The sequence below is a fragment of the Takifugu flavidus genome, chromosome 4, assembly GCF_003711565.1.
Source record: "Takifugu flavidus isolate HTHZ2018 chromosome 4, ASM371156v2, whole genome shotgun sequence".
Classification (NCBI taxonomy): Eukaryota; Metazoa; Chordata; class Actinopteri; order Tetraodontiformes; family Tetraodontidae; genus Takifugu; species Takifugu flavidus.
In genome coordinates, this window is record NC_079523.1 from 13,389,927 (window position 1) to 13,403,185 (window position 13,259).

At 38.9% G+C, this 13,259-nt stretch overlaps 1 protein-coding gene across 6 annotated transcripts in view; it reads left to right on the top strand.

Annotated features, from left to right (window-relative positions):
* The first annotated feature begins 1,183 nt into the window (after positions 1 to 1,183).
* LOC130523977 (immunoglobulin-like and fibronectin type III domain-containing protein 1) overlaps positions 1,184 to 13,259 on the top strand; it is a 28,075-nt gene continuing 15,999 nt past the window's right edge. For 4 of the 6 annotated variants that reach the window (XM_057029633.1, XM_057029634.1, XM_057029636.1 and 1 more), the window contains exons 1-3: positions 1,196 to 1,384; positions 3,664 to 3,745; positions 4,831 to 4,866. In XM_057029633.1, coding sequence (XP_056885613.1) covers positions 3,697 to 3,745; positions 4,831 to 4,866 — 85 coding nt within the window. In that variant the 5' untranslated portion in view covers positions 1,196 to 1,384; positions 3,664 to 3,696. Of the gene's footprint in view, positions 1,385 to 3,663; positions 3,746 to 4,830; positions 4,867 to 6,159; positions 6,259 to 13,259 lie in introns of those variants that run through there. The other 2 variants (XM_057029637.1, XM_057029635.1) reach the window with 2 other exon arrangements.

A 13,259-nucleotide genomic window follows, 5' to 3' on the forward strand; every position in this document is an offset into this window, starting at 1 on the left:
GGTGTGTGAAATGCTTAAAAGCAAGTAAACCAAATCACGGTATGGGAATGAAATGCAACACAGCGGAAGGTCAGCCACGATATTCAAATATTGCCGGCAAATAGCTGCCTATGCGCTGTGCGCTTGTGTGAATGAATGTGTGTGTGTGTGCGTGCGTAAGCAGCACGGCTAACTCCGTGACACCCGCGTTGTTGCTTTTTATTAAAATACAGGCACGGTTACACAGCAGGAGGCGTATATTAGTTACATAAACTGCATCAGCTACACTTCTCACCCTTCCCCTTCCCCTGTGCTCGCCGAGTCACATTGCTCATGTTTTGACTACATTGGAGCGGTTCTCAGCATACGCAGAGGCGCACAGGCCTGATTAGCCTAACCTAAGCAGATATCACACAATATTGTTTTGTCCTCCTTCTCACTAAACATGCTCACACACAGACCCGTTCCCACACTCCACTTTCCTACTTTTAATCCTACTAATTCTACTTTTATTAGAATAGAAATAACATAATAATGCAATTCGCAAAAGTCTGCCAGACTTCTGTGTACCAAATCTGTCATTCTACATCACTTTGATTGCGGGTTTTGTCCCAGTAATTACCTTGTTTTCTGCCGACCTTATGTTTGCCTGCTCCTCCCTTGGCTTTGTTGGCCAGATTTCCAGATTCTGAATTTGCTAACTCTAGATTGCTATGAGTTGAATTATTATCCTCTGGGAATATGTCTGTGAAAGACTTTTTGTTTGGATTTAGCAAGTAAGTTCATCTGTCTGTCTTCACAGGAACTGCCTGAAGACCTTTCATTGATTAAACCTCAGTTGTGTGTACTGCATTTGAATCCCTTTCCGGCTGTGACTGTATGATCTGGCCAGTCTCAGTTTACCCAGGCCAACCCAGCCTAAGCCAACAAGTCGATCTATTTTGACATCTAGTGATGAGCTGGAACATCAAATGGAAACTCTGGAATGATACGCTGTATCAATAAATGGATTAATTGCATTGTCCAGGATGATTGATCTCTGTTATCTTGTTTTCATGTGTATATCAGATTTAGTGGCCTATAGTGCTATTTTAAAACCATTTAAGCAGGTCTGCCACCCACATTGACTATAGCCCTGCAGCCAACCCCCAATTCACCGCCCACCCAACCTCCAATGTCTTTTGAGTTTACTTCTATTGGGAAAAAAAACAAAAAAACAACAACCCTTAAATAGCTTTTGCCAGTCACTGACTCAGTAACAGAGCATCACGCACAGGCATGCATGCTGCTGGAAGAATCTATTACATCAATAAAAAGAAAACATAAAGATCAGGAGAAGACAGAATTGACCAGATTGTTGTTTGAAAGGAAGCGCAGAGCAGAGAAAACAGAGAACTGTGAGAAGGTAGGTGGAGAGGATGGATGAAAAAATGATTAGAAAGGGGAAAAAATGGATTGCCATCAACCTATTTCAAATGTGTGCTGCCAAACAAGATGCATAGATGCGGCAAAACATAAAATGACTAACTCATACTTAGGTTTGCTGGTATTCTGTTCTGCAGAGAGCAATAAAGTGTTGAGTCATTATGGACAACATTTGAGATTCTACAGGCTTGGGTTACGTTGAGAAAATAAATTTGGTGCTTGGGGATAATAAGAAGGTTATTCGGTCTAAATTTCATGGGTTTAAATCTGAGAGGATGGATTGTAGCTGCGAGGTTAGAACAGGGAGATTAATGGTTTATTCAATATCCTGCCTCAGCTACATAGGAGGGGATAGGAAATTTGGATTTTTTCAACACAGGCTGGTGGTGTTCTATTCTCTGTAGTCATTAATTCTTGCAATACTATTATATATATATATAGTCTTACAAGTTAAATACAAATCAATAAAATACACATGTTAATAGAATTCCAAATCGACTTTACACTGACATTAAGTTGTTAGGTATTTTAAAAAAAGATACCAGAAGGTCATGTCATCGAGCCTGCTACTCTATTTTTGTAAAATCATATTGCTGTGTCATGTGCTCTAAAGGATATTTGAGAAGTCAACAGATGCCATTTCAAGAGTGTGAGGTCAATGCAGTTCAGCCATCTGGTCGGGGATGTTGCCAATCACTAAGACATTTCACATACCTTAGATATATCAGAACTCATTTATTTACTGTGTGGCATTTTTATAAACTCTTCATTATTTCCACTGGCAACTTTTTAAACGACTTACTGTAGTTTCACTCCATTAGCACAGAAATACAACAATGTCATCAGTATTAGAAATGTACAATGACAAAATGACTGACCAGCTCACAGAATCCCTTATTTATGTTAATGATGAATTATGAACACTTATAAAAATTACCCAAACCTCATACATGATTAATCTTTCTGTTCTTTCTATTTCTGGACAGGAGGTGCACATAGAACAGGCATACCGTGCTCCATTTCAGTGCTGAATACCACAGCGTTAAAATAGACAAATCACATGCTATCACTTGCTTAATTGCTTTGTTTCTTTGTTTAGATACATTTCTAAAGCCACTGGGGATTAACATTACAGATTACACATCTCTAAAATTAAACTTGGCATTTTGTAGTGTTGCCCATGGTGACAGCTTGCCAATGACATTGTAATGACATTATAAAGCATAGTTCTCATTTCTCAAAGCAATCTTAGAGGGTTTACGGCAATGCACCCTGCAGCAACAGTTTTTAAATTTTTTAAGGATCTATTGACATCTTGTTTACCCTCCCCTAAAAGTCAGTATTCATTAAAACGGATGGTAGTCTAAGCCAAAAATCAAACTATAAATATTGTGGGCTGAAATGGTAAAACTATTTAGTGTGAGGGAAGAGCAGTGGGTTTCCTTTATTTCAAATGGAGTCCTGCCAAGATGTATACTGTTAATGGATCTGTTGCTTTTAATATATGTGATGAGTATTATCAAGCCATACCAAGAGCCAAGGCTGTGGATAAAGTCTTTGCAGCATATGCCAAATCCAGCATATGCTGAAGCAAGGACACAACTAAAAATATGTTCTTTACCTTACAGGGTGACATATTTTTGGTTGTATTTGATGATAGACTTTAAATACTGTATAAATTTAACAGGAAATGTTTTGTAAAATCCATTTATACATTTCCAGAGGAGAATATACTCATACACGAGGAAAGATTTTGTTTTGGAGTTGTTGTCACCTTGCTTTAGAAGGCCTTTTAGTATTTTGAAAGCCTGACTGAAATGCTCAATCATATTTTTAATTCAATTTACTGAGGTGAAAAGTATTATGCCAAAATCTTGATAGAAAATGTGTTTTGAAACAATAAAAACACCTTAGTTTAAAATAGGTTAAACTACTGAGGCCTACTAATCATTAATCATTAAATTGTGATAGAGAAACTACTCAGTGACACCACCAAGACACCTATAACCACTCTTATAGAGTAAATTTAGGTATTCTCATAAGGGTTCAAGCAAGAACAGGAAATATTGCCTAAGTTCTTTAAAAAAAACCCCAGAAAAACAGCCTCCAAAGACCTGCGTGATTTAGAATATACACTGATATATTAGTGTAAAATTCATACTGTATAATAAACATTTCTTTATTTTAAAGTAGTGACTCAACTACAGAGTGTTTAACATGTTAAAGGCTTCTTGTTTTTTATTTTTTATTTTACTGCAGAGTCTCTGATTAAACGCAAAAGAAAAAAACGCAATGTGGAAGAAGTCAAAGGTGACAGAGCAAACTGCATCTGGGCAGGCAGGTAAGTGCAACATGTAAGAAATGGAAAGTTGCTCAAATTTAAGTTCATAAAAGGCCTCAGAATAGCATTTGCCTTTGTGTCTATTTACTTCTGAATGGAAAATAAAAACAATTATGCTGGACTGGATCTATCTGACTGACGCAACTAATGTTTACACAAAACAAAGACGAACAAGACATTATAGAAAAGAAAGTAGAGTGAACAGGAAACATCTTGGGAAGAGTGATGTTGTAATCTTTATGAAGTCATCATCTAAATGGATCTTTTTTGGGAGAGCAGAGATTTTTGAACAAGGGTGCATACTAAAAAAGAAGCCACAGCATGCATCAGAAGTATTTCCTGACATGAAATGGGGTGGTTCTTTTTAATGCAAGACTATCTAGCAACAATAGAGAATTTCTTGATGGATGAAAAATTCATCAACCTCTGCCACCCAAAGAAGAAATTATTATGATATCAGACATCCAGAATCATTATTGGCAGCTCGGGACCGCAATGCCAAAGATGCCAAAGGAACTGGCATTAAAGAAGAAGACACCGAAGACTGTCCAATTCCCTAGAAACCCCAGCATGAAATCAAATACTTTTGACGTTTGGATGCAAAGATGAACACAGAATGCAATACAAGCATCCTGGAGTTACCGTTGGAGTTGTTTTGCTGGACGAGAAAACATACAACAAATTGAGCTTAAAATCTTTGCCCACAAGACTTTTATACAAGTTTTTTCAATAGCACTGCACAAGAATCCTCCTGAGTTTCCAGCAGTAAGGAAAAAACAATTCAAGATAGCACACTTCAAGATCGGTCTAATCAGCAGCTGACGAGATTTTCACGTGCTGTTGTAATGACACTAATACAATGTATTTTATTTTGTCAGACTGACCATTGTTGTCCAAATATTCTGTTCTGCCTGAGTGATGTCTGTCTTTGTGTGTCTCACTGTGGTGTCAAATTGTTACTGTGGTGTTTAATGTTTACTGGAATAATAATAATCCTGTTGAAGTTCCAACCTGCCGTGGTGCTTTTGTCAGGATTTATATTTACCTATCCTGTTCCTTCTCCTACTGTCACATTGCGTGTTAAGTCGACGCTTCTGAAGGAGTTCACCCAGACGACAAAGGTATGCGAGCAAGAGAGATATCAGATTACCCAAACGATTCTCCTTCTTATAAATGCATGAATCCATGTTGGGTGAGTTTGCATGCGTGATGTGGTGTCCATCACTCCTTGAAAGATGTCATCCGGCATGGATGGTTCACCTTTCAGTGTCACAACAGATGCATTTTATTGTGACAACAACCTTCATGTGCTGCTGTTGCTCTAAGACCATGAAGTTGACTTTTGTGTGTCTTTATCATGCTTTTTGAGCTAATATCTATATTCTGGTCATCCTATATGTTCTGTATGTTATACTTTTTATTGTCACAGTTCAGTCTGAATAAATGAACCTGCTCTACAAAAATAATTTGATCTCAATTATACCGGTAATCCAAACACAGTCCAATAATGATCCCTCATTAACATTAACACTTTTTGAAATTATATGTATAGTAGCACATCAATATTGATGAGCATTCTCATTTTAAACAGAAAAAAAAGAAACTCCGTGGATGTAAAATATAATGTACGTACATCTTATTAAATATAGTAATTGTGTATACATACCTTGCTTTAGCTGTGTATGGTATCTGATAATTGTGGGCGGGGCTAAAATCTTAAATTATAAAACTGATGCCACATGAGTTAAGATTTTTTTTAAAGTTCTTTTAATAATCAGCGGTTAGACACTAAAGACAGCTAAAATATGTACAGGACGCTAAATAACTGATGAACCAAATAATAGTGTATACATTTTACAAGGAATGTGAATCAGACAAGAATTTATCTTAATAATGTGCAATAAACATTGCCTACAGCAGAGACATCACCATTATTCTTGACACCAGTATTTCTAAGCATAAAAAACAGATCCCTCTATTAGAAAATAATATAATTTATAATATAATAAAAACAAAATAAAAGAAAATTGTGGCTATTTACATCTTTATAAATCAAAATAATACTAATTCTATATCAAAAAATGCTTTTATACTGACTGACACGTGACATCGATGCCTGGCTGTGGAAATCAGTTTTAATTGCTACACCAAAAGAACAGGCTATATTCCCATGCAAACATTTTGCTTTTAATGATGATGTCAACCATAAGATTCACAGCGTGATTGTCATGCTTGTTAACAGCAATGAAAATTCAAATAACATTGTCAGCATTTTACCACATACATACACAGCACAGACTGTCGTGTAACACCTGATTGCAAGTCTTTTACCAATACGCTTCTAACTGAAACTAGATAAAGCAGTCTGCTCATTTTATTTATTTTTATTATATAGTTAACTTTGCCCATTGCAGGTATTTCATGCATAAAGAGAAAATTAATAATATTAAGGAGCCTGGTGGAACCTGTTGAACCCCTGTGATCAGCATTTAATGAAGGCCTTCACCAGATTGGTCAGTCCATTTTGCTACTCTTGTGTATTCTGAGAATATAGAAAGTACACTCCAATGTATACTGTAGTGTATTGAATTATAAAGACATTTAGATAGTCCGAAAAGTGAGTTGAGCTTAAACTTTTGACTGAACTGTGTTACAAATAAAATAAAAATGGTTCAAATGACACATTAGCTTTATCAATATTAGATGTTGTGTGTGTTACATGAAAATGTTTCTCAAACAATGCGCACATTTGTACATGTGATTTTAACATATTTATGGGGACTTTTTGTTGTTGCTTTTACATCAAATTAAACATCTTTATTTTGTTTATTTCATACCTCATATATGAAATAAAGCATATGATCAATTATGCATGTACAAAGGTAAAATGAAACTGTCAATTATACTATAATAAAAAAACTCATTTCAAATAAATATGTTTTAAAGTGTTCGCCTGTAAAACAGACTCATATGACTCAGAATAGTTTAATAACTCACTTTGGATTGCATGTTTATATCACAATAAATACATGAAATACATCGGTCTAAACCAGTCTTCATTTGCAAAGTCAGAAGACATATTTTTGTTATATATACATAGATATGGTTTTGAGCATCAAAAAGCTGCCATTTGATCTGTTGTGATAAACTTCAGAAAACTGTAACTCTCCTCAGGTATTACCTTGAAGTTTGGATTTCTGCGGACCATCATTGTTATCCTGACACAGATGTAAACCATTTATGTAGATAAAGGGTTTGCAGAAATGCATTTATTGTACACATCTGATTCCGATGTAGTCACAAATTAATTAATAGAATATGGAATAGATTAGTATTCCTGCACATTATTTGGGTTAGTGGAAACATAACCTCATTATGGCAAATAATTCAGGATATATTAGTTTACATTAAAATGCTTTTCTTTGCAGGTGGGAAATTTAGGGAATAAATGTATTAAATGTGATAAAGAATTCATTCAAATTGTAAAAAAAATGTATTACAATACCATGCAATGAAATGACTGACAAATGATTGGCAAAGTAACCCCCCCCCCCCTTTGCTTAGTGCGGAGGTTTACATTGCTGTGGATTTGCACGTTCTGTGCAAACAATCAGCTATAGCTTTATGAAGTCATCTTCATCCAGAAGTAGTCGTTGCACTTTCATCATCATTATGTTCTAATGAATATCTATTTACATTTTAGTCATTCAGCAGACACTTTAGTTCAAAACAACTTACATTGAGAGGCATAATCAGCCACCATGCAATTGAGACTTATGTGAATTTTTATATTTCTAAAGACCAATGAAAGATCTGGGGAGGAGAAAGAGTAGGTCTGTTGTGACCAGTCAGGTTATTTCTATTTTTTTTCCACAGCCAGCCATGCTGCTGCTGCAGATGCCACTATGTGGCACTGCTGTACCATGATTCAGTGTTTGTGGAAGGGCGTGAATATGGATGACATCTAGCCATTTGCGGCTAGCGAAGGAAGTTTGGAGGATGGCTGGTGTTTAGCTGGGTCCCAATGCAAATCTGGCTACTCAAATCAGGCCCTAATAGCAATGTATGTGAAAACCAAGGACCAGGTAATTGCAGCTGCTAAGCAACAGGGGAATATCTAGAAGAAAATTTGGAGTGTTGGTGAACTGTAGATGAGATATGTGACTTTGAGGAGTTTCCTGCTTTGCACTGACTATGGATGCTGAAACCACTAAAATCTAACACCAGGTAGGAGGAGTAAGATAAGTGTTGTTAGGAATGCAAGAACTCTTAGAAGAGCTGTTTCTTCAATAGCTTTTGGAAGGAAAAGAGGAATTCCCCTGCTCAGACGGAAGGCAGGAGTTTGTTCCACTAATTGGGAACAAGGTACAAAAATATTTTGGATTGCTTTGCCGATATAGAATGCGATGAAGCTCAGGTGCAGAATGCAGAGGACAAAGGATGCCATTATTTCAGACTGTTCAAGTCAGAGGGAGCAGATGGAGTTACTATTCTGTAGGTCAGCATTGGTGACTTGAACTTAATGCGGACTGTTACAGGTACAATTACAGTTACAGTGGGGGGTTAGTAGGGTTTGTGAGGGTGGAGAAGAGTGTCTATGGTGCTGTTGATGTTGTAAAACAACTTCTTGCAGCAGTGATGCAGGAAAAGAAGGAAGATAGTAAAGACTGATAGCTGTCAAGTTCCTCAGGGGCAGCGGATTTGTGCCGGATTGTTGCTCTGCTGCACTAAGATCAGGGTATCATACACCAGCTGTGGCTGGATAGACTGCGCAGGCATGGAGGATTGTAGAAGACAGACCTATAAATTTACCCAGAAATACCTCAGAGCAGAGCAAATTGTATTGGCAGTATCATTAACCTCTTGAGAGGACAGTGTTCTGAAAGACGAGCAGGGTTCTTCTTAGTGAGCCTCACTTTGAATGAAAAAGTGGTCTGAGAGATGCAGAGCAGTAATTGTGAAGGTGCCTCTAGTCTAGAGCAACTCTGAGCAAGAATCAAGAACACGATCTTTGCCAGCTCTGTGAGAACTATCAATGGGTACTTACGGTAGGTCAAAAGACCTAATCAGGGCCAGGAAGTAGGCTGAGCTGGGGTTGTCCAACTGGATGTTGAAATCCCCTAGGACAAGCAAGGAACACTCAGATGGATGACAGCAGTGTGTTGATCTCTGTAAATAATGCTGCCAATAATGCTGTCCTAGCGGATATTGTAGACCTTAATCAAGCTGTTACCAGAATGGCTTGACATTCAAAAAAGGGTAAGGATGTCTAAAGGATGTAAGGAGAAGGTCTGAGGGTAAGGATGTCTAAACAGAGGTGAGAAGTGTAAGCAGATATTAAGCCAGCTTTGTTACCTGATCATCGACAGTTCTACAGGCCAATTGAAGGCATATTGTGTGAGAGATTATTCTTTGAATGAATGAAGATTGGTGAGATTACACTGAGTATCATGCCCTTCTGAGTGAGCCAGGTAGAGTGGGAAAGTATTGTTTAAACATAGTGTGAAGTGCAAGAGGCAGTAGTACACCAGACTTATTTGTTCAGCCCTGCCTGGTTACCCTAGCTTTGGTAAACTTGCAGGTCTTCACTCAAGAGGATGTGAACAAGAAGGCTGACACTTCAGTAGAAGACCTTCTTGAAATGCCTAATATAATATTCTGATTTTGAGTTGAGCTGACTGAACTGGCTGAAGGCACACCGACTAAATAAGTGTTTTGGGAGATTGACTCTACAGTCCAAGTGTCTGCAGTTACCTCAGTTATTAGCACCCTTGAACAAAACCAGGTTGACAATGAGCACAATAAACATTACTCAGTTGTGCAGATCAGGTATTTTCAGAGGGATTTTACACTTCTTAGCTTGGTAGATTGTCTTTTAATCAATCTTTATTTATATAGCGTCTTTTACAATCAAATGCAGCATTTTGGATCAGCTGGAGGCTTCTTAAAGAGTTGTTTGGACACCCTGATAATAAAGAATTACAATAGTCCAGCCTAGAAGTAACAAAAGCATGAATTAACTTTTCAGTTTCATGCTGCGTCAGTAGTTTACTAATCTTTGTGATGTTCCTCAGGTGAAAAAAGGCACTTCTAGAGACTAATTTAATGTGTGAGTTGAAGGAGAGATTTTGATCAAAAGTTACTCCTAGATTCCTCACAGAGAGACTAGATGTTAATGAGATACCATCTGGAGTGATCATGTGATCTAATCTATCCCTGAGAGGTTCAGGACCAAACAACATGACCTCAGTTTTTCCTGAGTTAAGGAGGAGGAAATTTGAAGACATCCAGGACTTTATGTCTTTAAGACAGGTCTGAAGCTTCACTAACTTCTCTGTCTCCTCTGGTTTCATGGATAAATATAGCTGAGTGTCATCAGCATAACAATGAAAATGTATCCCATGCTGCCGAATAATGATCCGTAAGGGAAGCTTGTACAAGGTGAAGAGGATTGGTCCAAGTACAGAACCTTGAGGAACTTCATGGCTAACCCTACTGTATGAGGAGGGAACACCATGGACATGAGCAAACTGGTATCTATCAGATAAATATGATCTAAACCAGTCTAGTGCTGTCCCTTTAATCCTAATCACATGTTCCAGTCATGTAACAGGATGCTGTGATCAACTGTATCAAAAGCAGCACTGAGATCCAGCAGAACCAGCATAGAGACCAGTCCATGATCTGAAGCTATGAGAAGATCATTAGTAACTTTAAGAAGTGCTGTTTCTGTGCTGTGATGAGCTCTAAAGCCTGACTGAAACATCTCAAACAGGCTGTTCCTCTGCAGGTGCTCCAGTAACTGAGTCAACACTGCCTTCTCAAGAACTTTAGAGATAAAAGGAAGGTCAGATATTGGCCTATAATTTGCTAATACATCAGGATCCCGTGATGTTTTTCAAGCAACGGCTTAATCACTGCCACCTTGTAGGACCGGGGTACATAACCTGTCACTAAAGAACCATTGATCTGGTCCAGGATAGAACTGCCTATCAATGGTAAAACATCCTTCAACAGGTCTGTTGGGATGGGTTTTAAAAGACACGTGGTGGTCTTAGATTTCTGAATTAGCGATGACTCAGAAAAATATATAGGGGTGAAGAAGTTTAAGGGCTCGTTGGAGAACCTGTATGTTCCCACAGTCAGCACATCTGGTGATGGTCCAGTTGTAGGGATGGCCTGGTTAGCTTTTTCTCTGATAGCTAGAACTTTATCAGTGAAGAAGCTCATTAAGTCTTCACCACTCAGGGAAGAAGGGATATGTGGATCCAAAACACTGTGACTCTTGTTTAATTTGGCCACAGTGCTGAAAAGAAACCTGGAGTTGTTCTTATTTTCCTCAATTAAAGAAGAAAAATAAGCTGTTCTAGCCTTGCAGAGGGCCTTTTTGTAAACTAATAGACAGTCTTTCCAGGCTACATGATAGCTGTCTCTTTTACAAGAATGGCACTTCCTTTCAAGTCTTCGCACTTTCTGCTTGAGGGTCCTGATATGTGAATTATACCAGGGGGCACACCTCCTCTGATTTACTATTTTCTTTTTCAGGGGGTCAACAGAATCAAGCGTGATTCTCAGTGAGGTTGCTGCACCTTAAGCAATAGAGTCAACCTCAGCAGGGATAAGATTATAATGATTGATCCCTGAGGAAACACACGGTGGTCCTGGGATTAGCAGAGGGATCACCTTCTTTAAACTTAGTTACAGCATTATCTGAAAGACATCTGCTATAGTAAGACTGTGCTCTGAGCATAGAAGAATCCTTAATCATAAATGTAAAAGTAAAGAATGGTCTGACAGGAGTGGGGTCTGAGGGAACACTGACACATGTTCTACCTCAACACCATAACTCAGAACTAGATCTAGGGTGTGGTTGAAGTTATGAGTTGGTTGCTTTATCTGCTGGAGGAAACCAACTGACTCAAGTAATGAAATGAAGCCATTTCTAAAGCTGTCATTTACAATGTCTACATGGATATTAAAATCTCCAATGATAATGACTTTGTCTGTTCTAAGGACCAAGTCAGATAAGAAATCAGAGAACTCAGACAGGAGCTCTGAATGTGGCCCAGCAGGGGGCCGATATACAACTACAAACAGAAGTGGCTTTTCTGCCTTCCAGTTCAGATGGGTGATGCCAACAGTCAGGCTTTCAAATGAACTGGAGCCATATTTTGGTCCAAGGTTAATTAATAACTTGGAGTGATAGATTGCTGCCACTCCCCTTCCTCGACCAGTAACACAAGGAATATGATAATTAAGATGGGTAAGAGGAGTAGATTCATTTAAGCTAACATACTCCTCCTCCTGAAGCCAGGTCTCAGTAAGACAAAATAAATTAATGTGATGATCCATTATCAGGTTGTGTACTAACAGGGATTTACACAAAAGAGATCTAATATTTAACAGTCCACACTTAATTGTGATATTAGTTTCTCCAACTTGTGCTTTAGTATTAATTTTAATAAGATTATGGTGATTGACCGCTCCCCTGCTCTGTGCTTGGTAAACTTTTAACCGTGGAACAGAAATTACCTCTATAGTGTTAAATATGTTATTGTTGGTGGATGAAGGTTCTATGGAAGTAGCAGAGAGGTGTCTAAGACTACAACTCTGCATCCTGGTCTGGACCCTGGATTGTCAGGTCACTTTGAGTCTAATAAAATTAGCCAAATTACTAGAAATGAGAGAGGCACCATCCCGTGTGGGATGGACACCGTCTCTCCTAATCAGACCAGGTTTTCCCTGAAAAGTGCTCCAATTGTCTATAAAGGCTGGTTTTCGGGGCACCACCGTGACAGCCAGCAATGAAGCAATGACATGCGGCTAAACATCTCATCGTTGGCCAGATTGGAGGGGGGACCAGAGAATGATACGGAGTCCGACATCGTTTTTGCGTAGCTGCACACCGACTCTATGTTAATTTTGGTGACCTCCGACTGACGAAGCCAGGTGTCGTTGGCTCCGACGTGAATAATAACTTTACCAAATTTACGTTTACGTCTCGCCAGTAATCATAAATTTGCTTCTATGTCGCCCGCTCTGGCCCCCGGAATGCACTTAACTATGGTCGCTGGAGTCGGCTTCATGTCGCGCAAAACAGAGTCGCCAATTACCAGGGTCAGTTTCTCAGCGGGTGTGTCGCCGAGTGGGGAAAAACGGTTAGCCAAGCGGAAGCGGTTGGTGGTGCACCGTGGGCCTTTGTTTTGGGCTACGCTTCCTGCGAACCATCACCCAGCCACCCTGGCTAGCCGGCTGCTGCCGGGGGACCGCTAGCTGAAGCTATGCTAGGCGGCTCCATAGCAGCTAGCTTCTCCTAGCTACCCGACGCAACTCCAGCTGCGGAACCGCATCTTAAGCTCGCTAAGTATCGCCTCCATAGCCGTAAATAAAGTACACTTCCTGCACCTATTCCCTTCACTAAAAGAGGCAGAGGAGTAACTAAACATTTCACACGCTGAACAGACAAAGACACCGGGTGAAACAGACGGTGAGGCCATGCTAATGCTAATAGTCG